This window comes from Hippopotamus amphibius, chromosome 7, assembly GCF_030028045.1.
Source record: "Hippopotamus amphibius kiboko isolate mHipAmp2 chromosome 7, mHipAmp2.hap2, whole genome shotgun sequence".
Classification (NCBI taxonomy): Eukaryota; Metazoa; Chordata; class Mammalia; order Artiodactyla; family Hippopotamidae; genus Hippopotamus; species Hippopotamus amphibius.
In genome coordinates this window covers 148,429,331-148,454,519 of record NC_080192.1, presented here as the reverse complement: position 1 = coordinate 148,454,519, position 25,189 = coordinate 148,429,331, and the positions used below count along the sequence as shown (strand labels likewise).

Here is a 25,189-nt window from a genome sequence, read left to right as displayed (position 1 = left end):
CGTCGGGGAGGACCGGTGGGGGATGTGGGCGGGTCTTGGTGGCCGGACAGCCTTTGTGTTTCCATCCGCTCGGGCAGGATTTTGAGCCCTTTTCTCTTACGTGTGGAGTTTGGGGAGAGCCCTCGTCTGCTGTGGACGGTCTCGGAACTGTTTACGTTCATCAGAAGAATCCCACCGCCTGGCCGGGAGCTGTCGGGTGTCAGGCTGAGGCAGGGTCCTTCCCCACCCCCACGTCCTCCACCTGCCTTTTGTCTGTTGGAAAACTTTAGCCAAAGAATGAGTTTCATCACAAAATACAGAAACAAAGGAACACAGTCCAACAAGACTAAATAATACGAGGGTGAGTCAGAAATTCCCTGCACTCCGGCTGCAGAGTTTCTAGATGTTTTCATATCGCCGGAGGGCGGATTGTTTTTGACTCACCCTCGTGGTTTAGTCATTAGGCAAAGTCAAGGACCTTTAGTTCCTCCTCGGGGCTGCGGGTCGTATTCTGAGCCTGTCCTGGGAGCCGCCTTGCAGACACTGAAACCCCCACCAGGTGGGAGACGTTACCCACAGGATGGCCAGGCTGCGGCCGTGACAGAAGCCGCCACACTTCCGAGAACTGGCCTCAAAGAAATGGGAACAAACCGACCCTGGACCTGCAGACGAAGTGTGCCTGAAACAGTCAAGACGACGCGGGTCAGACCACCGATGACCCACTTCAAGATGACGGTCAGGGCTGCCCGTGCTGTTTCTGCATGGAGCCCCTCCCTCGGCCTAGAAAACTCTTGCTCCTGATTGTTGGGGTCGGGGGGGGGGTCGGCTTCAGACAGCAGTCTGGCTTCCCTCGGGTGCCTCCATCCAAAATAAAGCAAACTTTCCTTTCCGCCAATCTTGCCTCTTTATGGGCTTTTGAGCAGCGAGCAGTCGGACCCCACTTTCGGTACCAAGGCTGCTGTCTTTCTCAAGTCACCGCGTCTTTAACGTTTCCTGAAATTTCCACGGTGGGGAGAGCAGGTTAGGGTGTGCGTGTTTATTGGGAGAGAATGGTGCGGGTGTCCCCCGAACACCCGGGCTCCGGGCACGCCCTGCACACGGATGTGGACGGTCTGGGAGCACGAGGCAGGCCAGCGTCTCTGGTGCTTCTGTCGGGTCGGCCGCGTCTGCAGCGTCGTGGGGAAGCCCGGCCTCTGGACACGGTCGTGATGGGACGACGGACGGGGCGTCAGCCGGGCTGTGGCCGCGGACGGCAGCCTGGGGAGGAGGAGGGCAGCCCGGGCCACGTCCCCGTCCCCGTGCGGGTGTGGACGGAGGACACTGCCCCCGGACGCCTGTGGAGAGAAATGGACGTTTAGCTTCACGATGTGTTCTTGGTCTGCGATCGCTGGCTTTAACTCTGAAGGCTGCCCTGCTTTCTGTGTGAGCATCTCCAAACCGCGGGCCACGTGAGTCGCCCCTGCGTAGACGTGCTGCCCTGGGACCGTGGCTTCTCGCCGCCGCCGGGAGGTCTGGACGGGCCCCGGTCGGCCCTCGGGGGTCGCGGGCTGCCAGGTGGGGCCACGGCCGACACGTGGAAGCCTCGGGGCCCCTCCCTCCGGGGCTCGTGGGAAGCGCTGCCTGCCTGACCCCCGAGGACGCTCTGTAACCGTCCGGCTTTGTGCTGCACGGGGCTCCCGGGTGAGCCGGGTGAGCCGCGAGGCCGGGACCCCTCCCGTGCCCTCTCCCCGTGCCCCCTGCCCGTGCCCGCTGCCCGTGCCCCCTGCCCGTGCCCCAGGGCCGGCAGCTCCGAGCCGCTGTCTGCGGTGCTGACGGGGGCGGGGCTCCGGCGCCTCTGCCGGGTGCCCACCCCGACCCCGCGTTCACACGCCTGGTTCTCGCCCTGGGAGGCGCTCCTCGTCTCGGCTGGACTCGCTGCCTCAGAGATGCCGTTTGTCTCTCTTTCCCTCCCGCTGCATCAACGGCCGTCTCTCAACGTAGCCCCTCACTTCTCCTCCGAGGATGCCCGCCGTGACCGCGACGGGTTGGAGCCCCGGCTACGGAGAGACGCCCAGGGTCTCCGCGCTCGGACGTTGGGATCTTTTCCTCTTATCCGAGCAGGATATGTTCATCACGCGTCTTCCCTTTGGAACCTTACGTTGATTTTCCTTTCCTTTGTGTATAGAAATTTAATAGGCTCTCAGAGTTTGCAAAGAAAATACATAGGAAGGGGTTTTAAGGTGGAAGAATGGAGTCGCTGTGGACGAGAGGCTCCCGTGGGCCCGACGTCACAGCTCAGACTGTGGTTGTGGAACCAGACTCTGCGCTTTTTGTTTGGGGTGAGTGTGTGTGCGCGTGCGTGCATGTGTGTGCGTGTGTGCACGTGTTCTCGTGCCTTTCCAGGGTCAGGCCCTGTGACCTGGGTCGGTTGGTTGATCTGCATACGCCCCCGTTTCCTCATCTGTAAAATGGGAGCGGTAAGAAGACCTTCCGACCCAGGTTACCGTGAAGGTTAAAACCAGCACAGCTTATGAAGCGTTTCCCACAGGGCTCATCACAACGTCGGTATCAGTAAATGCCAACTAGCTGTTTTATCACTGAGGGTAAATGTCATTGTCAGTATGTGTGTGCTATCCTTTTCTGCCTCTCCAAAATTTATTAATTTTTTAACTTTAAAGGTGTACGTAGGAGCATAAAAAGGCAGCAGACGTGTTAAAAGGACATAAGGGTTCATTGCCCATCCCTGGCCTCTTTTAAACTGAGCGGTCAAAACACGGAAATCGGAGGAGAAGACGGTACAGGGTTCTGTCCTCTTACATTTCGTAGTTCCTTGAGATTATCTTTTCTTGAGATTATCTTTTGGTCATTTTTGTGCTCCCATAAAAGCGATAACATAATATTAGCCAGAAGACAGGGATGGGAGGCTCCCTGGGGTGGAATTTCAGCAGCCTGTGGACTGGGAAATTATTACAAATTATTACAAAGGTCACCGCCCGATGTCCGCAGGAAGTGGAGAGTACGAAGGATCAGAGACGGCATTTTTCTCATCTTGGGAAATAAGAGGTCTTGCCTGTCTTTGCGTTTACAGCTCAGGGAGTCATCCAGGCCCACGTGCACCCGGCCGTGCAAGGTCACGGGGTGTGGAGGCCCGTGTACCTGTGCACGTTCCATGTGGTTTCCTTCTGCACTTTCGGGAGCGGCGCTCAGCCTCCCCACTTCCCCCTACCTGGGACCTAGGTAACTCCCCTGTCCTGGTCCCCGTCCCCAGGGACCGCCCAATGTCTGCAGTGCGTCCACACTGCACACCAGGACCAGGAGGTGTCACCGGAGAGACCCGGGTGTTCAGGGTACCGAGATGGGGTCCTGCACCGCTGCCTGGAGACACACTCACCCTCCCTGGTGTCGACCACCTGAGCCCTAACCGTCCCCTGAGCACGTGGAAGAATTGAATCTCCACCGTGGAACTTGTACAGGAAGCACTCCTCGACCACCGTTTATTGCCGTGTGCTACAAAGGAGAAGAAACCTCCTTTCTGTCTTCTAAGTGTTTATATTCTAGCAAAGAAACAATTAAATTGGAAGAAAAATGTAGGTGTCCAAAAACCACAAGGCTTTCCGATTCAAGCATGAGAAGGACCATCGGACTTGGAGGACGAGGGCTGTTCGGAGGGCCTTGGGGAAGGAGAGGTGCAGCCCTGAGGACGTGGCGCACCTGCGGGTGTGACGGGCAGGAGCTCCTGGCACTGGGGGGTCCTCACACGCATACACGCACGCACACGCACACAGACATGCATGCACATGTGTGCATGTGTGTGTGTGCGGACACAGGTGTCTGCATGTGTGTGTGCACACACACATTTACACATATATCTATAGGTTGCACAGCTGAAAATATTACTTTTGGGTAATTCGGGAAATATAAATGAGCGGGGAAAATGTTAATACACTAAAATTTTACCACGAGATGAAGCTGCACTCTCCGGTTGACGTGTGTTTGTCTGGACTTTTCTGTAGAGACCACGTGGTGGACGGCGGTACCGGCGCTGGGGTTTAATGAGATGCTCGTCCTGTCCGCATGCACAGTGCTTCCCCGCGGCTCCTTTATGAGGGGACCAGGGGCTTACTTTTCTTTTAAAACGTATTTGGGGAATGCTGTGACTTTGCTGTGTGTAAATCGTTCACCGTACCCGCCACTCCACTAGAACAGGCAGCGTGGCAGGGTTATGGGATGAGAGGCTGGAAACATTTTAAGGCCTGAAAGACATTTTGTCAAACATCTAATTTACCACCAGAAACTTCATCCCCTTGGCAGCATGCCAGTATTCACGTCTCTTGAATAAGTTCTTAAGTTAACTTCCTATGAAACAAATGAGAAAATATGTTTAAAAATCAATTATTATGCAAATAAAACTGAAGGCTGAAAAGTGAAAAAGTCTATTGACCAGTAAATCCATCGCCCGACATGAAACTCACCTATTTCACAAACATCTATTGATTCAGTTGCTTTCAGAGGCTAACAACCTCTTCATTTAGATGAAAACAGCATGGGTTAAGTAGTTAGAAGTATGGATTTTAATTTAGAAATAAAGGCTAATTAGCACTGGAGAAACTGGAAGGCTGTGTGGGTAAAACGTGTGTTTTTCGAGGAAGGAATTGCCACTCAGAGCACTCTCCAGTGTAGATTATAGCATTTCAGGAAGCTTGCATATTTTCAGCCAGTGATTCAGATTCTCCTGGTAGGTAAGTCAGCAAGGTGCAGCAGGGAACTGGGGTGTGTTCGCTTCCTCGGGGGGCCTGCTGCAACGCTGTGCTGGTCAGCGGTCACTCCCGTTAGCCTGGCCTCCCGCCGACTTTGAAGGAGGTATCCAGGGGTTTGAAAGCTTTGCTTCGTGGAAATGAAAGCCTTTGAGGGCCAATTAGTGCCTCCTGGACATAGAAGTCCTGACGGAAAGACAAAGAAAATGCAGAGAGAGACACAGCGTTTGCTGTGTCTAATGTCCTTATTCATAGGAGAAAGCTGCAGCCCCCATTATTCAGTGGAAAAGGTTGTAAAAGGAAAACTTCAATTCTTAGAGGTCCCAGAGATTTGAGCCACCTGTGAATCTTTTAGAATGTGTTTTATTTTATAGACAATAAATATATTTCTCTGTTCTTGATTTACACCACTTTGAATTTGTTCAAAGTAATTTCAGTGATTATGGAAAGTGGAATTTTCAAGTCCGTGACTAATTGGTCACCCATGAAGAACTGAAGAATACAGGGAAGACGACGGGACAGGTTCTGCAGGCATCCTGAACAGGCCCAGAGCCTGCTGCCCGCGCACTGAACACCGCGCGCGTGCCTGTGACCCCGCGCCCCACGTGTGGCGGGCGCAGGGCGGCCACCCCCCGCCTCACCTGCCCGTCCCCCGGCCCAGCGAGCGGTCCTCCCGCCGCCTGTTTTCAGACGAGGAGGCCGCCCCCTGGCCGGGTCGGGAGGACAGTGGTGCTACGTCAGCAGGCAGCGGGCGTGGGGGGGGTCACGTCACACTGCGTGTTCTCCAGCGTTTCTTCACACGACAGGTCCTCTTGCGCGCCTGCTCCGCGCGGGGCTGTGGTCGATGCTGGGGGCGGTGGGTGAGCTGTGTGCGTGGGAAATGAACAGACTCAGGCATCCGTGCTCTCCGGAAGCTTCCTGTCCACCAGGAGCTGCAGGCAGGAGCAGGCATACGATCGGACCAGGAGGGAGACTGGACGAGGTGGTTTATCTCAGTGGGACCCTGGGAGGGGCCCCGCATCCGGCTGCGGGGAGGCCCATGTGGGACCCGCCGCCCTCACACCTCTCAAGCCCCAGCTCTAGACGGGCCGGGGGCGCGGAGACGCAGACCTGGTCTCAGGACGGTGACGGGTGACAGAGGAGGACACGTTGGCTTTGGGGGCAGCGCAAAGGAGAAGCTATCTTTTATTCTGGACGTGCTGAACTTTTGTGGTGCCCGGAATTTTCCAGTAATGACGGCTTTTTAATAAACAAACTGATACAGGGAGCAGGGTGCCTGCGTTTAAATCGGCCTGTAGAACCATGAGGCAGGTTCCGCCTGTGGACCGGGCGGGGGTGGGGTGGGGGGGGGTGCATTGCAAGGGTGTCTGAACACCGAGCACGGGAAACGCTGAGAAGATGAAGCCTCAGAGGCGATCAGGGCACACGCGTGTCCACCCATCGCTCGGGCATGCGTGCACAGAGTTTGCATAATTGACACTAATTAGTGACTTTTGTAACAATAAGCCGAAGTGTGCATTTTCTTCTCATGCTTTGCTGGTTTATTGGCATCTGTCATCAGCATTAATGCCAAGACTCTCACTGTTTCTGCTCATATAATGTTTAATTTGTATCGCTTTCCTTGACAAATAACCTCACTGAGCAGCAACCTTTGTTTAGCACCTATGGGTTTACTACAGCCACAGTTATGTCATCCCATGTGTCTCTCCCGGAATTTCCATTTCTGGTATAACTGGCATCTTAGAGCCCGCAGTGTAGACTAGGATCTCAGAGGCTAGGCGTCTAGCTTGTCTCACAAGCTGAGGCATGAACGTGCTGGGATCTGAAACTTGGAGAGCCAACGGTCTATACCTGTGCGCGGGCTTCTGTAGGGGTCCCTTATCAGACTGAGAACACTCCCCTTTAGTCATAGTTTCTGGAGTGTTTTCTTGCATAAAAGGGTTTTCGATTTTGTCAAGTGCTGCTTCTGTGTCTGTTGAGAGGATTCTGTGATTTTTTTTATCCTGTTGCTATGATGTGTAACATTAACTAATTTCCAGATGTCACACTGACCTTGAATTTCTGGGATAAAGCCAGGATTGTGGTATATAATTCTTCATAGATGTGCTTGGATTGAGTTTACTAGTATTTCATGCAGGAGTTCTGCATCCGTATTCAAAACAGATATTGGCCTGCAGTTTCCTTGTGATGACTTTGGGTTTTGGTATTAAGGTAGCATTGACCTCATAAACTAAGTTGGGAAATGTTCCATTTTGGGGAGAGTTTGTGAGTAACGGTCATTCATTCTTCTCCGAATGTGTGGTAGAACTCAGTGGTGAAGCCATCTGGGCCTCAGCTTCTCTACGTGGTTAGTTTTGGGCTTAAAAATTCAGTCTCTACACTTGTAATGTTGTCTATTCAGATTTCTCCCTGAATCAGTTTTGGTAGTTTTTGTATCTTTCTAGGATTTGTCCATTTCATCTGATTTACCTCATTTATTGGCATACAATTGTTCATGTAATTTCCTTATAACCCTTCTTGTTTCTGTAATATTGATAGTAATAGCTCCACTTTCACTTCTTATTCTAGTATTTTGAGTCTTCTTTCTTTTTACCTTGGTCAATGTAGCTAAAAGTTTGTCAATTTTGCTGTTCTTTTTAAAGAACCAGATTACGGTTACATTGATTTTCTCTGTTGCTTTTCTCGTCTCTGCTTCATTCATTCCAGCTCTAATCTGCATTATTTCCTTCCTTCCGCTTTCTTCTTGTGGAGTTGGTTCTTCATTTGTAGGTATTGGGATGGCCAAAAAGTTCATTCAAGTTTTCCCCTCCTCCACCAGGTGAAACTTCTGAGCCAGGGCTCTGGAGCAGGGTATGGGGACAATGACACACTTGTCTGTAAATGAACCTTAGGTTAGGGTGGGAGTGACACCTAGGCTGGGATATCTGCTTATAAAAAAAGACAGAAAGCTCATTTAATCAAAGAAACTCTGGTTTGGTAGATTTGGAGGAAGAGCTTGCAGAGCTGTTCCTTCTCCGTCTCTTTCTCCTTCGCCCGGATGAAACCATGATTGAACCCACATCTGACAGACTATTAAAACACAATTTCATGGGAACCTTGTTTTTAAAAAATGTTTGTTTTGTTATTTTTTTAGCCTTTCAATTATCTTAAGGACATGAAGGCATAAGCTACATGGATTAATATACATTTTTCTTAAAAAATGAACAGACGTATAAATGACATTCCTTTATTGTAATTGTTGTGTTAGTTCAGGCTTCCTTAGCAAAATACCATGGGGTGTGTGTGGTGTGGTACTCCAGTTCTGGAGGCCGGAAGTCCAAGATCAGAGTTCCAGAGGGTTGAGTCTCTTCCTGGCTTGCTGATGGCTGACTTGGCACTGTGTCCTCATACGGGTCAGAGTTCCAGGGTGTCTTCCTATAGGGACCCCAGTCCTATAGCATCAGGCCCCACCCTTCTGACCTCACTTAAGCTTCTTTCCTCAGAGGTCCCATCCCCAAATACACCCGCCCTGGGGATTAGGGCTTCAACACCGGAGTTTTGGGGAATACAAACATCAGTCTGTAACAATAGTTGTATGTGAGTTATCTTTGGAAAAAAGGACCTGCACCATAGGGAAGAACTACTGAATCAGAGACAGTTCTACTGCTGTTATTAAACAGTGTGCCGTGGTTGGGTTTGTGGCAGGTTGATTCTCATGGTAAAAGTAAAGGTGAACCAACTTCTTCCAGAGCTGTTTTGCGAGTCAGAAACACACATGTGGTCGTAAATGCCATCGATGCTCCATCATCACTGGGTCCCGCCGTGAGGGGTCTTCACAGAGTTCCTACCAAGGGCCCCGTGAAACAGTTACTCCAGCATTTCTGCCAGGGCAAGGACATGGCCTGCATGAGTCCCCTTTCATATTTTTATTAAGTTAGAAAGAGCTGTCAGTGAGGGATTTCAGTTTTGAAGTTAATTTCAGGAAACCTGCCTACAATACCAAGAGCGGTTAGTCACATGTGCACAGTTTTGAGCTGCGCTTGCCTGGTGACTGCAGGGCGGTGCTGAGCGGGGATGAGTGGGGGCTGGTGACAGCCCTGCCCCCTCCCCTCCCGGCCCTGAGGCATCGGATCCAGACCCCAGGGGCCTCCTTCCAGCGTCTGCTTTCCTCCTCCTGCAGGTCCAGCGCGTTCGAGGTGCAGGCCCTGGACGGGGCGAGCTCAGGAGTCCTTCGGTTTCACACGGCCCAGGAGAGCGCCGACTGGCTGAGGGCCGTGTCTGCCAACATCAGCGCCCTGATGCTGCAAAATGTGAGCACGGAGACCTCTGCGGTCCATGTTTCTACTTTTCAGTCCACGAAAACAATTAAGATTTTTTGTTATTTATGATTAACCCCAAAACAATTGGTAGTGACATTAAACAGAAGACCATGCACTTGTTTTCAACATATCAAATCTCTGACTAAAAGCAGTTAAAATGTAGTCATCTAACATTTCCTGGTGTAAGAGTACAGGCTGCGTCGAACCTCTGGGCACTTCCCCGCTGGGCCCCTCTCCCTGTCTTCCTCTCTTTCTTCCCGCGCACCTACACAGAGGTCGTTGTGTGGATATAAGTTATACACACGCTGTCCAAATGCATCAGTGTAATGTGACATTTTTATTTGGGGAAGCTAATTGAGTTAAAGATGTAATTCCCCAGAACATTAAGGAAACGTAGAAAGAGGCTCTCGCACCACAAATATCCCTCCTCAATGACCCCCTGAGGTACCCAGGGAAGAAAACGCCCTCTGTTTCCTCGACTGGTCCACTTTGTGATCAAGGTCAATGTGAAAATAAATAAATAATAAAGCCAGGTGGGGTGAGAGTGAAACATGAACAAACTACTAAGTTCCCTAAAGCAACTGCTGTATCCCGCCAGTAACCTGATGGCCAGCGCTGCAGGAGGCTCACGGAAGGACCAGCCCTTGGCCGGAGGTGGCTGCGGGCCCGTTCCCTTGTCCTCACTCCCTGCCTGCGGACCTGCTCCTTGTGCACACTGGCGCCCCAGGGCCTGTGCTGGCCTAGGGCAGCTGGCGCAGGAGGAACCCGGGCGTTTAGACCCACAGGGCCTGAGCCAGCCAGGCTCAGGCCCTCAGCAGCCCCTGCCACCCTGTTCTTCCTCTCACACCTGCCCTGTTCCTGGAAGCTGCCGCACAGAGGTCGCCTGAGCACTTTGACATATCGGGGAAGCAGAAATGCGTGAGATTTCTATTCCAAAGGCCTCAGAGGCTCTCAGCTGCATAGGCGGTAACAGACCCTTTCTAAGAGCTCCGTTTTCCAGCTTGACATTTTGAATTCCAAAGGTATCTGGATGGATAAAAGGAAATGCAAAACCCAGGTGGTGGCAGCCTGCTGTTTGCAGAAATGCATGGTTCTAGATGAGTCTCACAGTGGCCAGTGGGCTGAGCCAAGGGAAGGAAACTCGAACACGTTAGAGCCGGAATTGTGGATTCAAAGCCACTTCCCAGCTGTGTGGCCTTGGCCACCTTATCACTCTGGACCCTCACGTCATCACAGGTTAAGCTTTGTAGAATTGCCGGAAGCATTAAGGAGGGAGCACATGTGAAATGGGAAAACCATCATCATCACCTAAGATCACGTAGTGCAGACATCATTTTCCCCGATTTTTTCAGATGTTGGAATCTGAGCATCTGCTGCTTCACCTACATAAAATGCTGATGCTTGAGAGAGGATATGCAGGTGCGCTCACCTTGGGTTTCCAGTATGAGAATTGCTTCCGTACATTTGCATGTGCTCTGGTTTGGTTTTCAGGCAAGAAGTGCATCAGAAACGAAACTTGCTTCCAGGGACACATCACATGGCTAGTTAATGTCAGCACCAGTTAGACAGGTTGAAAGGTTACGGCATCAACACACTCATCACCCTGACACCTTGCCTCCCTCTCTCGACAGGTGAAACTGGCAAATAAGTGCTGTCCTCCTTGTGACCAGGTAGGATTTGTGGGTTTTGTGTTGCTTATACCACGTCTCCGAAGTGGCCTCTTTCTGGTTTTGAAATTTGATTTGGAAATTGTGAGCGGGAAGCATTAGCCCGCATGGTTCTGAAGTCGGGGTCCTCACCCTCAGTGTTAACTCCGTAAAGCTACCCGCTTATCCCGGAAACAGTGTAGGAGAAATCGTCCTGACCTGAGCGCGCTGTGTTATCAGTGATCTGTCGGCAGTTACATTTTATAAGGAATCGTGATTAAAGGATAAGCTGGATGTGATTGTTTTGTTTTATAAAATTTATTTATTTATTCATTTATTTATTTATTGGCTGCATTGGGTCTTCATTGTTGCACACGGGCTTTCTCTAGTTGCAGCAAGCGGGGGCTACTCTTCATTGTGGTGCGCGGGCTTCTCAGTGCGGTGGCTTCGCTTGTTGTGGGGCACAGGCTCTAGGCGTGGGGGCTTCCGTAGTTGTAGCACATGGGCTCAGTAGTTGTGGCTCACGGGCCCTAGAGCACAGGCTCAGTAGTTGTGGCGCACGGGCTTCATTGCTCCGAGGCATGTGGGATCTCCCCGGACCAGGACTCGAGCCCGTGTCCCCTGCATTGGAACGTGGATTCTTAACCACTGTGCCACCAGGAAAGCCCCTGGATGTGATTGTTTAAGCTTAGAGGGGTTTGATGACTGAGATACACCTGTGTCATTTGGAATCTTCAGCATCATGTAATTTTCTTAGATAACATCCCCGTTTGGGGAGTTTCACTCTCGGAGGCCTTAGACTGCGCAGCTGCTGTCGTAGGTGGGGGGCAAGGACCGCGGCCCCTCCGCACCCCCGACGCGCAGGCTTGGTTCACCTTGAGGCAGCGGTGTCCTTACCCAGACTGGGATTCACTGGTGGCGCTACCTTTTCCAAGGACCCTCAGCTCTTTCCTTCCGAGAGCAAAGGCCACCTTGTAATATGCCCGGTTTTCTAATTCAAGGGCTGCTAATTTACTAGGTCTATGAGTATTTAGTTGAGTATCAGGTAAATAAACTTTGAAGTCACTACATTATTTTTCTATTTCCTTTTCGATAAAGTCATAGTTTAAGCTGTAAGTGTGAACTTTATTAAATGTATAGCTTCTTAGCTTTCTGGTTGTGCCTTTCATAGGTTTGAGGAAGTATGCACGTGCTCAGTCTGCTTTCAGTAGTGCTTAGAAACACTCTTTACATAGTGCTGAGTGGTAAAATTTGAGTTAAAATAGAAAACATTCGGCAGAGTACCTGCCAATCAAATGTTTACTGAAAAAGATAGGGAATTAGGACCATGTTTTAAGTTAAACCCCTCTAGTCAATATTTTTAAATTAGAAAAGAAACACTAAGAAAAGTTCTTTCTAATTTTATTTCTTGTAATGTTTTCCAAGTTTATGAAGAGCCACTGTTGTTTACGCAGCTAAGGGGGGGGGTAGCTATTTAATGAGTAATAGTTTCATAAATGACTTCAAGTTAGTATACAGCTCATTTCATGCTCTTGCACGTAAAACATAGTTTTCCTGCTGTACTTTGTGTTTCTACGACAGAAGTTTCTCTTGGACTTTTCCCTTGAGGACGTACCTCCCCGTGGTTCACACTTAAAGCCTATCTGCTCTGGATTCATTTACCAAACCTGGGGGCACAATAGGCCACATTGGTGCTTTTGTCTCCAAGAATAATTTGCCATTTGCAATTGGATTTCTGTTGGCACAATCAAAAGTAGCCGAGTGTCCCGGGGATCTTTTTTGTAGTAAATCAGAGACTCTTCTGAGACGGATACCAAAAATCGGCCTCCGTACACTGGCACCAAATTGAATCTCGGAGACAGAGTGTGGATGAAGTAGAAAAGAAGAGCTTGATTGCTTTGCCAGGCAGAGGGGGCCACGGGGGCTGACGCCCTGGAGACTGAGTGTCCCGACCTGGAGGGGGTGGTGAGGAGTCTCGTAGTCCAGGGGGTGGGGCTCAGGGCGCGTGCAGGGCCCGCGCTCCCTGCGTCCGGAGGTCACCTGGCTTCAGGTGGTGCTGGGTGAGCTGCGACCTTCTCTCTGGAATGAGGAGGGCTTCATCGGGTAGTTAACATCTTCCATTTGGTGGGGGTTTAGCTCTTCAGCAGAGCTCAATGACATTGTTGTGTGTGTCCCTTGAGGGCGAACCAGGGCCCGCCCCCGAGGCTGCACTGTGGTTTCCCGGCTGCCCCTCCCTTGTCTCCGCGTCCCCTCCCTGCCCTGATCACCAACGGTTTGAAGCTGCCCTTTGGAACCCAGGGAAGGTCCTGGAGGCTGAATGAAGCCTCCTTCCTACAAATAAGAAATGAGGGCCACAGAAGGGCATCCGTGGCCAGGAGCCCCACGGGTCCCGCTGGGTTTCAGGACCACAGGAGAGAGCGCCCTGCGTGGAGCCCCTTCCTTCAGCTTCCCCGACTTTCCAAACAGGTCACGCGCGGTCAGTGGTTTGGAAACGGTCACTTACATGCGCACGTGAGCATGCGTTATGCTTTCGCAGGACTCGAACTTGACGTATTTGGAGAACACTCTGCGTTTTTGTGGCTGTACTTGATTGCCTGGTAGGTTGGAAAGAGCACTAACCTGGAAATCAAAACATGTTTTGTTTTGCTTTGAAATTTAATTCCTCTATCACTGAATCACAAGAGAGAATCACGAAGTAAGTTCAGGGAAAGTTAAAACTATCCAAGGAGCAAAACTCCCAACACGAAGGACATGAAATGAATTATGGTTCAGAGACTTCTGAGGCAGTGGAGTAATTTTGCTTTGGTTTTAGCTTAGTAGAATTTTATCACATATTAAGCCACATTTGTGTGATGTCAGGCCTTATGTGAATAAAACCTGGATTCTAATCCCAGCTACTCCCTTTTCGGGTGGTGTAGTTGGAACAAATTAACATCTGAGCCCTAGTTTCTTCATCTATAAAATAAGAAAGTTGCTGTTAATCTAAAATCTTTTTTGGACTTCCCTGTTGGCGCAGTGGTTAAGAATCCACCTGCCAGTGCAGGGGACACAGGCTTGATCCCTGCTCCTGGAAGATCCCACATGCCGTGGAGCAACTAAGCCCATGTGCCACAACTACTGAGCCTGCACTCTAGAGCCTGCGAGCCACAGCTACTGAGCCCACTAGCCGCAACTACTGAAGATCATGTGCCTAGAGCCCAAGCTTCACAACAAGAGAAGCCCCCACAATGAGGAGCCCATGCACCACAATGAAGAGTAGCCCCCGCTTGCTGCAACTAGAGAAAGCCCGTGTGCAGCAGTGAAGACCCAATGCAGCCAATAAATTAATTAATCAATTTTTTTAAAAATCTAAAAATTTTTTTAACCTTAAAATTTCTATATAACTTTGAATTTATTAAGGGCTTGAATTAGTTTATCTGGAAAGAAATATTAGAGCTGAACCTCATTACATGTGGTTGTAAAAGAACTAACCCCTGCCCTAATTTGCCGAGTTTTCAGTAAAGGACTGTTTCACATTTTCTCCGAAAACTAAATATTTTGTATGCATTATAGGTGTTTAGATTTATGATGTTGGACTCTATTTTAAAAACAGGAGGGATTTTTTTTCTCACTTTGAACAATTAATTATTGATTTTGATATGTAGCAAAAAAATTATATTGAATAAATGTGATAAAACATACTGACAACCACTGAAATTGACAAACAAAAACAAAAGAAAACAGGATTAGAAGGATAATGCAATTCATAAGTATAGCTTTTTAGACTCATATCTGGTAAATAAAGTGACTGTATAATTTGTCATCCAAACTGGGACACTTCTTTCTGTAGTGGAGACCAACCTAAAAGTAATACTAAGACAACAAGAGTAAGTTTAGAATCGTCCCAGGAAAACCAGGACATGTGTTCACCTTACGAAAATAGCAAGCATCTGTTTTCCCAAATAAATTTCTTCTTGAAAACCTGAATTAAAGGAAATATGGGTACCTTAATCACCAAATCCAAAAGAAGCTTAACTCAGAAACTAAGAAATGTAGTTGAAAAGTTATTCCAGCTTTTTCTGTGAAAAGGAACAGACCAGTTGTCCAACTACTGTCTGATGGGTGCTTAACTAATTATTTTGACTCAGTCAAGTGAAAAAACAAAAAAAACGGAATATTCTATAAAAATGGAATCAGAAAAGATAAAGGAAAATATGCTCCTTTATTTCAACGGTTATATCCCCTTCACTTAATACAGTCAGGTAGGTGTTCATAAAATCGTAATATACATTTCTTGGAATATGTTACAAGCCATTAGAAAATTCATAATGTAAAAGATAAAATTAGCTTCCCTTAAAATGATTTATGAACTGCATATACCTAAGAAAGATTCATAAAGCAGCCAGGGTTTCCAGTAATAGCTAAGTGATGACATTTCCTTGCTAATTAATCTAGGCAGAATTAAATTACATATGGGATTTCATCAACTTCACATCCAATTTTTAGATGTTTCAGGTTATTAACGATCTGTATGTTGCCATCTTGGCCAGAAAAGGAGCTCCTAGTTTCCTCCTCAGTGTGTAACTCCTGTTGGATGCTGTGCCTAGCTCTGTATTAACCAGATACGGGAAGGAAAAGCAACAAAATAAAACAGCACTCCAGCTCCGGAGGAGGAGGAAGACGGCAGGACTGGAGGGGAGGGCAGATTCCACAACCAGTGTCTGTGTCTCCAGAGAAACGGGCACCTCTCGGGCCGAGTGGGAATCAGGTGGAAAATCTATCTCTCGACAAAGTGTCCTCACTAAAAGACTCTTGGGGCTTCCCTGGTGGCACAGTGGTTAAGAATCCTCCTGCCAATGCAGGGGACATGGGTTCGATCCCTGGGCTGGAAAGATCCCACATGCCGCGGAGCAACTAAGCCTGTGTACCACAACTACTGAGCCTGCGCTCTAGAGCCTGTGAGCCACAGCTACTGAGCCCACGTGCCACAACTACCGAAGCCCACACACCTAGAACATGTGCTCCATAATGAGAAGCCACTGCAATGAGAAGCCCGTGCACCACAACAAAGAGTAGCCCCCACTCGCCGCAGCTAGAGAAAGCCTGTGTGCAGCAACAAAGACCCAACGCAGCCAATAAATAAATAAATGAATGAATGAATAAATAAATAAATTTATAAAAATTAAAATTAAAAAAAAGACTGTTGTTGCTACTATGCTAGAAAAAGAATCCCAGCTTCTCCAGTTCAGCCCCGAAATTATACTTTCAGGTTTCTACTCACCCTTGAGCAATCTATAATGTGAATCTATCTATCATCTGTCTATCTATCATCTATCTATCTATCTATCTATCTATCTATCTATCTATCTATCTATCATCTATCTATCTATCATCTATGTATCCATCATTATCTATCATCTATCTATCTATCTATCTATCTATCTATCTATCTATCTATCATCTGTCTATCATCTATCTATCTACCTATCATCTATCATCTATGTATCCATCATTATCTATCTGTCATCTAACTATCCATCGTCCATTCTCTGTCTGTATTCTTATGTCTGTGCACATCACAGCCCTGTCCTAAATTGAGTTCCTACGTGTCAGGGTCCAGTACATTATTCACCCCCGGTGGAATCTGCATTCCAGTGTATGACTGAGTGTCCCATGGAGAGAAAGCGGACACTGGGAGACTCAGCAGCATTTGAATATATGCCTTAAAAAATGAAGGGAAAGCCAGCGGGTTTGTCCTCCCGACGGCCCCCTTTAAGACCCAGAGTTGCAGTTTGGTCTGTTAGGCATTCTCGGCAGAGGACATGACGTGTTTACAGGTTTTAGGGACCTCTACTCCACGTCCTAGAGGCTCCCTGAGGGCTGTTTTCTTTCCGTTACTTAGTTTTCGTTCTGGATGGTGATTGTTTTTTATTCCTACCAGCCCTTACTTGAAAAGGATCTGGGTAAGATTCCTGATGATAAATATAGTATCAAAGCAGGTATTTTAGCTTGCTGCCGACTTAAAAATTTGCAGTAATTAAGAATTTAAACAATCTCCTATGTTTTCTAGAAATTCTGACTCCACACTTTAAGGGTAACCAGTGAAACAAAAGGCTTCCACTTCGCCAACCTGATGGGTACAGGAAGCAGGTCCTCCCTGCCGTGATAACTTAACTTGCCATGAAGTCACAGGCAGGGACAGGTGACGAGACACTCACTCTTTCAAGAAATTTTAGGGGACAAGCCCTCCCTGCCGGTCCTGCGGGTGTGGAGCGGACACAGGTAAAGACACAGGTGGGCGTGTGGTCTGACACGGACCCAGAGGGAAGCAGTGTGCGAGCCCCAGCAAGGACACCCCGCCCCTGCTCAGGGATGCTGAGAGGGCCTGACCGCACGTGATGTCAAGCATCGCGGTGCACGCGGCTGTGTCTGCCCTCAGAACAGGCGTGTGCAGCAGCGGCGTCCGTCCCCTCTGAAGACAGGGACACGGAACACAGAGCCTGTGACGTCCGTCCGGAGTTCCCGCCCCGGAGCTGCTTTCACTGAGCGTCTGTGTGGTGCCCACCCCCGTGCTGAGGAGGCAGCGCTCTAAGAAACAGGATAAGGAGGGGATGCTGTCCCCTCACGGGCTCCCATACACGTGACCTAAGAAAGGAATGCGCCCAGGCTGCTCGCCGGGCCCCGCGAGACGCCCACGGCGACGGGCTCGTAAACCGTCGCCAAACACCCACTGCCCCTGCGACGCTCCCCAAGGTGGTCCTCACCCACTTTCAGGAACCATGACAGCCTCTTCCTGCCGCACAGCCAGGGGGCTGAGCGTGAACACATCCATGTTTTTCACTGTATAAGACCCAATGCAGTTGTAATTCTTCATTTTGGTAGCCGCGCTGAAAAGCAATCCTGTCTTACAGAAGCGACACAAATCCCTGTGCTCGTGTGGTGGCAAGTGTGGAATTCACAGCCACCCACTAGTTCATGCTGATTTTAGGACATCGAGGAGCTGCTGAACGAGCGAGAGAACATGAGATGCTTCTTCCCCAAAATATACACAGAACTCTGAAAAGTCGACAGTAAGCAAACAACCCAGTTAAAATGAAGCTTGTCTTAGCAGTGGAAGTTGAGCACGTCTTAGGATTTCCAGCAGCATTGATGCTCGTGTTATAAGGAGCAAAAGTCTGCCTGTGTGATGCAGCCAGACGAAAAGGGGAAACGTCAGTCAATTAGACGTTTTTAAGTAATCCACTTTGTCAGTTTAAAATCCACAGGACGTTCAAGGACTCAGTCCTATCTGGGTGGTGTCCACAGAGTTCCAATTCCACCCGAGCAGTGTGTCACTTGCCTGCTAGCACTTTGGGAGGGGGTTTCCTGTGTTACGGTGTTAAGTTCTCGAAATTACCATGTGAGGGAATCCTAGTCCTATCTTATGATGAGCAAATAGAGACCCAGAGACACTGAATGACTCCAAGGACACGTGAAGTGAGATTGTCTTGTTGGCTAATAACGGGACTCTCGTTATAACGTTAAACCTTCTCACGTTGATGTGCTTCGCAAGCCTCCTCGAGACGCTAGCTCAGCCCCAGAGGGAGCAGATAAATCCGTGAGGCCGTGGAACACTTGGCTCCTTTACGAAGCTCTGTGTATCGAGGACACTGATGCACTAGACAGCCGTATTTAACCCCCAAACCCAGCCTCAGGCTGACTGGTTGGCTGTGGCTACTCCCTCCCTGAAAAGGTACTCTCTTTTCCATTACTAGGAACACTGTGAAAATATTTTTGTAAAATTTCATCTGGCATCTTGACCTGGGAAGTCTTTCACCAGGCGTGAGTGAGAGCTGTCAGTGATTTATCAAGTAAAAATGGAAAGGAAAGGACCTACCTTGAGCCCACACATAGGCACTTTGCAAGGTGGCTGCGAGGGCATTTCCAAGGGCTCCGGTCCCCAGACCTGGAGGGCACCCCCCTTCAGACAGTCCAGAGGACCATTCGTTCATCTCCTAAAGCCCTCGGCACGTCTGTGACAACTTACTGCTCATTTTGTTTAAATGTGCAAGTTGTTTTAAATATTTACTGCATACGAATATGCTCATTTTTTGCTTACGTGGCAAAATGAGGAAATGAGAAAATTTAAATGAAATTATATTAAATTCATGCACTCAGTTCTTAAATCATATGACTATTTCCATTAACTTTTTAACCATATTCTGATTTGTTATAGTTTGCATTTTGTGTCACTAGACAGTCAGTGGCAGTTGTGAGAATCTCATATTGTTGTATTATTTTCACTGTTGTTACGAGGTTGAGCTGTCAACAAACAGTCCTTCCTCCCATGTGTATCAATGATATGTTTACTACAGAAGTGGAAAATACAGTCGTTGTTTTTGCCACCTCACAGGCACATCAGAAACACTAACCCCTAACAGGATGTAGTTAAATACTGTGGTTTTTAAAAGCAGGCAGGAGGCACCCGTCTGCTGTAGCCGAAACGTCCAGCAGTGGCCAAAACTCAGAGAACTCAGGACCCCATATTCAGAGCCGGGCCCCGTGCAGAGGCAGGACGTTTGAGCCCAGATGTCACACCTTGGTGCTGCGTCCACTTGACTGGAGGCTGGACGTGGCCGAGGGCCCCCCGTCCCTCCCCATCCCTGTCTGCGGACCGTGGGGTGTTGCCTGTTCTCTCCACCCCGGGGGCCCTGTGCATCTCCCGGTGGTTAATTCTGAAGGTTTCGCTCTGCAGGTCGTCCACATGGGATGGGTCAGCGAGAGGCTGGGAGGCACCGGCTCCCCTCAAACCTCCAGATCCAGGTTCCTGGCCCTGAAGGGCTCGTCCTTCTACGTCTTCGTCTCTCCTCCGGTAAGCAGGCCTCCGGGAGTCGGGAGGGGTGGTGATGAGGCCGTTCTTGTAAGAGAAGCGCGGATCACGTCTGGTGTTTGAAGAGGCCAGAGAGGGTGTGTGGCCGACGGTTCCCCGCGGCTTCTACGACGCCGATGGAAAGGGCTCTGCTGTAGACCCACTGGCTTTTCTTACTCTAAATTCATAAGCTAACGAATCCATGGTTTCCCTTCCATTCACACAGCCATTAAGACAGTAGGGTATTTTCCTGCTTCAAATATCAGCTGATTTGGACGTGGAGATGCAAAGGCTTAGATGCCTTAGACCAACAAGGACACAGTTGAAGAATCCAAAAGCAAACAAAATAAAAGAAAACCCTTCTCTTAAGACATTTCTAATTTAAGGTCAAATAATGAAACTTAAAAGCTATTTTTCCCTCCTGTCTTCCAAGTTTTATAAAAATAAACAGCCTGATTTAATAGGGCCCATAATAGAAATTTAATGCTGAATGCTACAGTTTGCAAATTATTTTCCAATTCCTACAAGCGCCATTTATCCAAAACTGACCAAATATAAGGTGTGTGCCCTGCTTCAAAGTTTATCAATTAAGGCAATTTCACATTCTGAGAGTCCAAACATCAGAGCTGCATAGGAACAGCAAAACCTGATAGCTTCAGGCATCTAAAAATTTAGATGCAATTTACCTACAATGTTGTTACTTTCCTGCCATTAAAAAAAAAAAAAAAGGATGTCCTTCCTTTTAAGGCTGAGTGCTATTCCATCGCCTGCACACAGCACGTTTTCTTTGTCCGTCCACCCGTCAGTGGACATTGTGGCTGCATCGTGCCCTGTCTGCTGTGAATGGTACTGTGATGAACATGTGGGCGCAGGTGTCTTGAGACGCAGATTTCATTTCCGTTGGATAAATATGCAGAGGTGGGGTTACTGGATCACAGGGCAGTCCTGTTTCTAATCTCTTTGAAGAACTCCCATCCCGTTTCCATGGCGGCCGCACCAGTTTACATTCCCACCGACAGTGCCCGAGAGTTCCCTCTCCTCATACCCTCGCACACTTTTCCTCTCTGACTTTGCAGTGATGGGTACATTTATAGCAAACATGGGGGTGAGGGTTTCATGGGTTTTTTCTCATCTTCAAACTCATCTAGTCGCGTACGTGAAATTTGTGCAGCTTTCTGAGTGCCAATCACAGCTCAATAAAATGGTTTATAAAAGAGTGACAGAGAACTTGCGCACAGGGGAGGAGGATTCGTACGTACCCTCCCTCCAGGGTCCCGAGGGCTGACCCCGTACAGAACTGTGGTCTGTTGGTTGAGACTGAAGGATTTTCAGTGGCACAGCACTGGGGACTAAAGCACGGATGCCACCAGACCTCAGCAGCCTTCCCACGGAGTTCTTATCTGTCCCCAGGAACAGACGGTCCCTAAACCCTCTGGGTTCATCTCACTGGATTCTACGTGGTGACCAGATTCAGAAGCCATCTGCTTCTCCTGAATCTGCATGATTTCCATTTTCCAGGGTAATCCATTCTCGTGATGCCCAGGAAGAAATGAAAGGAGGAAGGCAGTAGTATTTATAGACACTCACTCCAAAAATTAGATTGACTTGATTTGTACCCTTCCTGATGTCTTTAAGTAATTTTTAAATTTCTGGTAATCCACTGTCACAACTAAATATCACCTAATAATGAGTATAAAATAAATGCCTTCTTGAGAGGTTTTGAGATTGAAAGATGTCTTATGGGAAATGACTCTATGTTGGTAAATGCTACATATGCAGTTTGTTTATTTTCTGCTGTTCTGGGAGCTTCTTAATGTGCTTCCATTGAACCTACCATCACACTCAACGTGAAGACGGTGCTCCTTGGTTATTAGTTGAATAGTCAGCAAAGTCAATATTAAGTATTAAATAAACATTTAATATATTTATTAATATAAACATTTAGTAATAAGTATAAGCTTTGTAGTTGAGCTTTGTGATTTGGAAATGTCATCCAATCCTCCCTAAAGAGAATACAGTTGACCCTTGAACAGCGTAGGACTTAGGGGCTTTGACTCTCCACACAGTGGAAAATCCAGTATGACTTAGAGTCAAGCCCTCCTTATACGCGATTCTTCTGTGTCTGCGGTCCTACAGCCCCAGATTCAACCAATCTCAGATCGTGCAGCATTTACTACATGCAATTACTACTGAAAAAAACCCACGTAAAAGTAGATCTGTGTAATTCAAACCCATGTTAGTCAGAGATCAACTGCATAGAGGAAAAATCCACCCTGTAGATTTTTCGGCAGGTGTGGGCAGTAAGCCAGCAAATCTCAGCATTTTGTGACGGAAGCCCTCAAGTAGCAAGAGCAGGTCCCACAAGCAGCAGAGACAGGCTACGCTAGAGTCTCTCCAGCCTTGCAGCTTAAAGGACGAGGTGGGGGAGGGGTCATGCAGGAGGCCGGATCCAGGTGCAGATCAAGGCAGAGCCTGCATCCCGCACACTTGCCGCCACGAGTTCCGCACCGAGATTCCTCAGGTGTGGAAGTGTCCCTGCGGGGACGGTGTGGCGTTGACGCGCCATCTCTAGACTTTCGGAAAGAGTTCCAAGCGTTCGTTTACATCCTTTAAGGTAAAAATGGTAGCTGTTCCATTTCTATTTCAAGTAAATAAGGAAAACAAAGTATGTAAACATTTTCCTACTAAAATTAAATATTTTGAGAACCTTTGAGAGTGCATAGTGTTAGCACTACAGGAGTTAGTAGGGATCAGAAAAGCACGAAACACAAAAATTTCCAAAGTCAGAGCATGAAGGCAGGATGCTTGTGACTCCTTTTGGTGTGCAGGTGTGTGTGTGTGTCTGTGTAGGTGTGTGTGTGTGTGTAGGGGTGTGTGTGTAGATGTGTGTGTGTAGATGTGTGTGTGTGTATAGGTGTGTGTGTGTAGGTGTGTGTGTGTAGATGTGTGTGTGTGTAGGTGTGTGTGTGTGTGTGTGTGTGTGTAGGTGTGTGTGTGTAGGTGTATGTGTGTAGCTGTGTGTAGATGTGTGCGTATGTGTGTGTAGGTGTGTGTATGTGTGTAGGTGTGTGTATGTGTGTAGGGGTGTGTAGATGTGTGCGTATGTGTGTGTAGATGTGTATGTGTGTAGCGGTGTGTGTGTGTGTGTGCCTGTGTAGGTGTGTGTGTGTAGATGTGTGTGTGTAGGTGTGTGTATGTGTGTAGGTGTGTGTATGTGTGTAGGGGTGTGTAGATGTGTGCGTATGTGTGTGTAGATGTGTATGTGTGTAGGGGTGTGTGTGTGTGTGTGTGTAGGTGTGTGTGTGTAGATGTGTGTATGTGTCTGTGCAGGTGTATGTGTGTGTCTGTGTATGTGTGTGTGTGTAGGTGTGTGTATGTGTGTAGGTGTGTGTAGATGTGTGCGTATGTGTGTGTAGATGTGTATGTGTGTAGGGGTGTGTGTGTGTGTCTGTGTAGCTGTGTGTGTAGGTGTGTGTGTGTAGATGTGTGTATGTGTGTAGATGTGTGTATGTGTGTAGGTGTGTGTATGTGTGTAGGGGTGTGTGTGTGTAGGTGTGTGTGTGTGTGTCTGTGTAGGTGTGTGTGTGTAGATGTGTGTGTGTGTGTAGATGTGTGCATATGTGTGTGTATGTGTGTAGGTGTGTGTATGTGTGTAGATGTGTGTATGTGTGTAGGGGTGTGTAGATGTGTGCATATGTGTGTGTAGATGTGTATGTGTGTAGGGGTGTGTGTGTGTGTGTGTGTGTGAGAGATGTCATCGTGTATAGTTTAGCACATGCCCACTTCCAAAGGCAACCACATGAGAATAATTCACCTTGGAATCTGCTTTGAGATGAACAGGCTGCGTATTAAGCACAATATGTAAAAGACGTGAAACAGCCTGGGTAACTTTTAAAGATGCTGCTTATTTTTAGAGTGTTTGTAGGATTCCAGTACACTGGAGGGCAAGGCACGGAGATTGCCCTCTGCTCCCAGACCCTGCACATCTGCAGCCCTCCTCAACATTAGCACCCCCAAGACGGTGTGCGTTTTACCAAGGATGAACCTACGTGGACACATCTTGTCCCCCCAGGTCCACAGGTCACGTTACAGCTCTCTCTCTCGGTGTTACACATGCTGTGGGTTTGGACAAACGTACAATGAGTCCAAATTGTACTGCTCTACCACCATGGCGGCTTGGAGTCGTTTCACTGCCATGAACATCCTCGTTGACCCACATATTCATACCTCTCTCCCTAACGACACTGACAACCACTGATCTTTTCACGGTCTCCAGAGTTGTGCCTTTTCCAGAATGTCAGGTGGAATCACATGATGTGTAGCCTTTTCAGATTGGCTTCCTTCACTTAATAATACGCATTTAAGTTTCCACCATCTCTTTTCCTGGCTTGAGAGCTCGTTTGTTTTTAGCACTGAAAAAATATTCCATTGTCTGATGAACTATAGTTCATGTATCCATCACCTACTGAAGGACATCTTGGTTGCTTCCGGGTTTGGGCATCTATAAATGGAGCTGCCATACACGTCCACGTGCAGGATTTTGTGTGGACGTAAATTTTCAACACCTTTAGCAGAATGTCAGGGAGTGTGATTGCTGGATCATGTGGTGAGAGCATGTTTAATTTGGTGAGAAACTGTCTTCGAAAGTGGCTGTACTGCTCGGGGTTCCCACCAGCCAGGACTGAGAGTTCCTGCGGCTCCACAGCCCCGCCGGCCCGGGGTGTTGTCCGCATTGGACTTCGGTCATTCTGGTAGGTGCGTAGTGGTCTCTCGGTGTTGCCTTAATTTGCATTTCCCTGATGACGTATGACTTTGAGCACATTTTCGTGTGATTATTGACCATCTGTCTGTCTGTCTCCTTTGGTGAAGGGTCTGTGAAGGTCTTTGGCCCGTTTTTACTCAGATTGTTTTCTTAGTGCTGAGTTTTAAGAGTACTTTGCATATTTTGGTGAAGAGTCCTCTATCAAAAAAATAAAATAAAAAATAAAAAACAGTCCTCTCTCAGGTGTGTTTTTTGAGAATCGTCTCCCAGTCTATGGTTTGCCTTATTCTCTCAGCTTTGTCTTTTGCAGAGCCTCAGTTTTTCATTTTAGTGAAGTCCAGCTTATCTCTTACTTCTTTCACGGGTGGTGCCTTTGGTGTTGTATCTAAAAAGACATCACCACATGCAAGATCATCTAGCTTTTCTCCTATGTTATCTTCTATGAGTTTTTCATAGTTTTGTATTTTGCAGTTAAGTCTGTAATCAATTTTGAATTAATTTTGGTGAAGGATGTAAGATCTGTGTCTAGATGCATGCTTTGTGTTCATATATCCAGTTGTCCCAGCACCATATGTTGGAAAGATTGTCTTTACCCCCTCGTTTTGTCTTTGTTTCTTTTTCAAAGATCAGCTGAGTCTATTCATGGCGTCTCTTTCTGGGCTCTCTGTTCTGTTCCATGGATCTATTTGTCTTTTCTTCTACCAGCACCACACTGTCTTTACAGTAAGTCTTACCGTTAGGTGGTTTCAGTCCTCTGACGTTGTTCTCCTTCAAAGGCATTGCCTATTCTGGGTCTTTTGCCTCCAATATAAACTTTAGAATCAGCTTGTCAATATCCACCAATCAACTTCCTGGGGCTCTGAATGGGATTTCGTTGAACCTATAGGTCAGGTTGGGAAGAACTGGCATTAGGCAGTGTTGAGTCTTCCTGTCCATGAATATGG

The 25,189-nt window shown here is 48.1% G+C and overlaps 1 protein-coding gene across 1 annotated transcript in view; it reads left to right on the top strand.

The window, feature by feature from the left end:
• Positions 1-25,189, top strand: part of SNTG2 (syntrophin gamma 2) — a 118,882-nt gene that overhangs the window by 62,887 nt on the left and 30,806 nt on the right. The window contains exons 10-12 of the mRNA XM_057742662.1: positions 8,872-9,001; positions 10,642-10,680; positions 19,370-19,486. Of these exons, the coding sequence (XP_057598645.1) occupies positions 8,872-9,001; positions 10,642-10,680; positions 19,370-19,486 (286 nt within the window). The remainder of the gene's footprint in view (positions 1-8,871; positions 9,002-10,641; positions 10,681-19,369; positions 19,487-25,189) is intronic.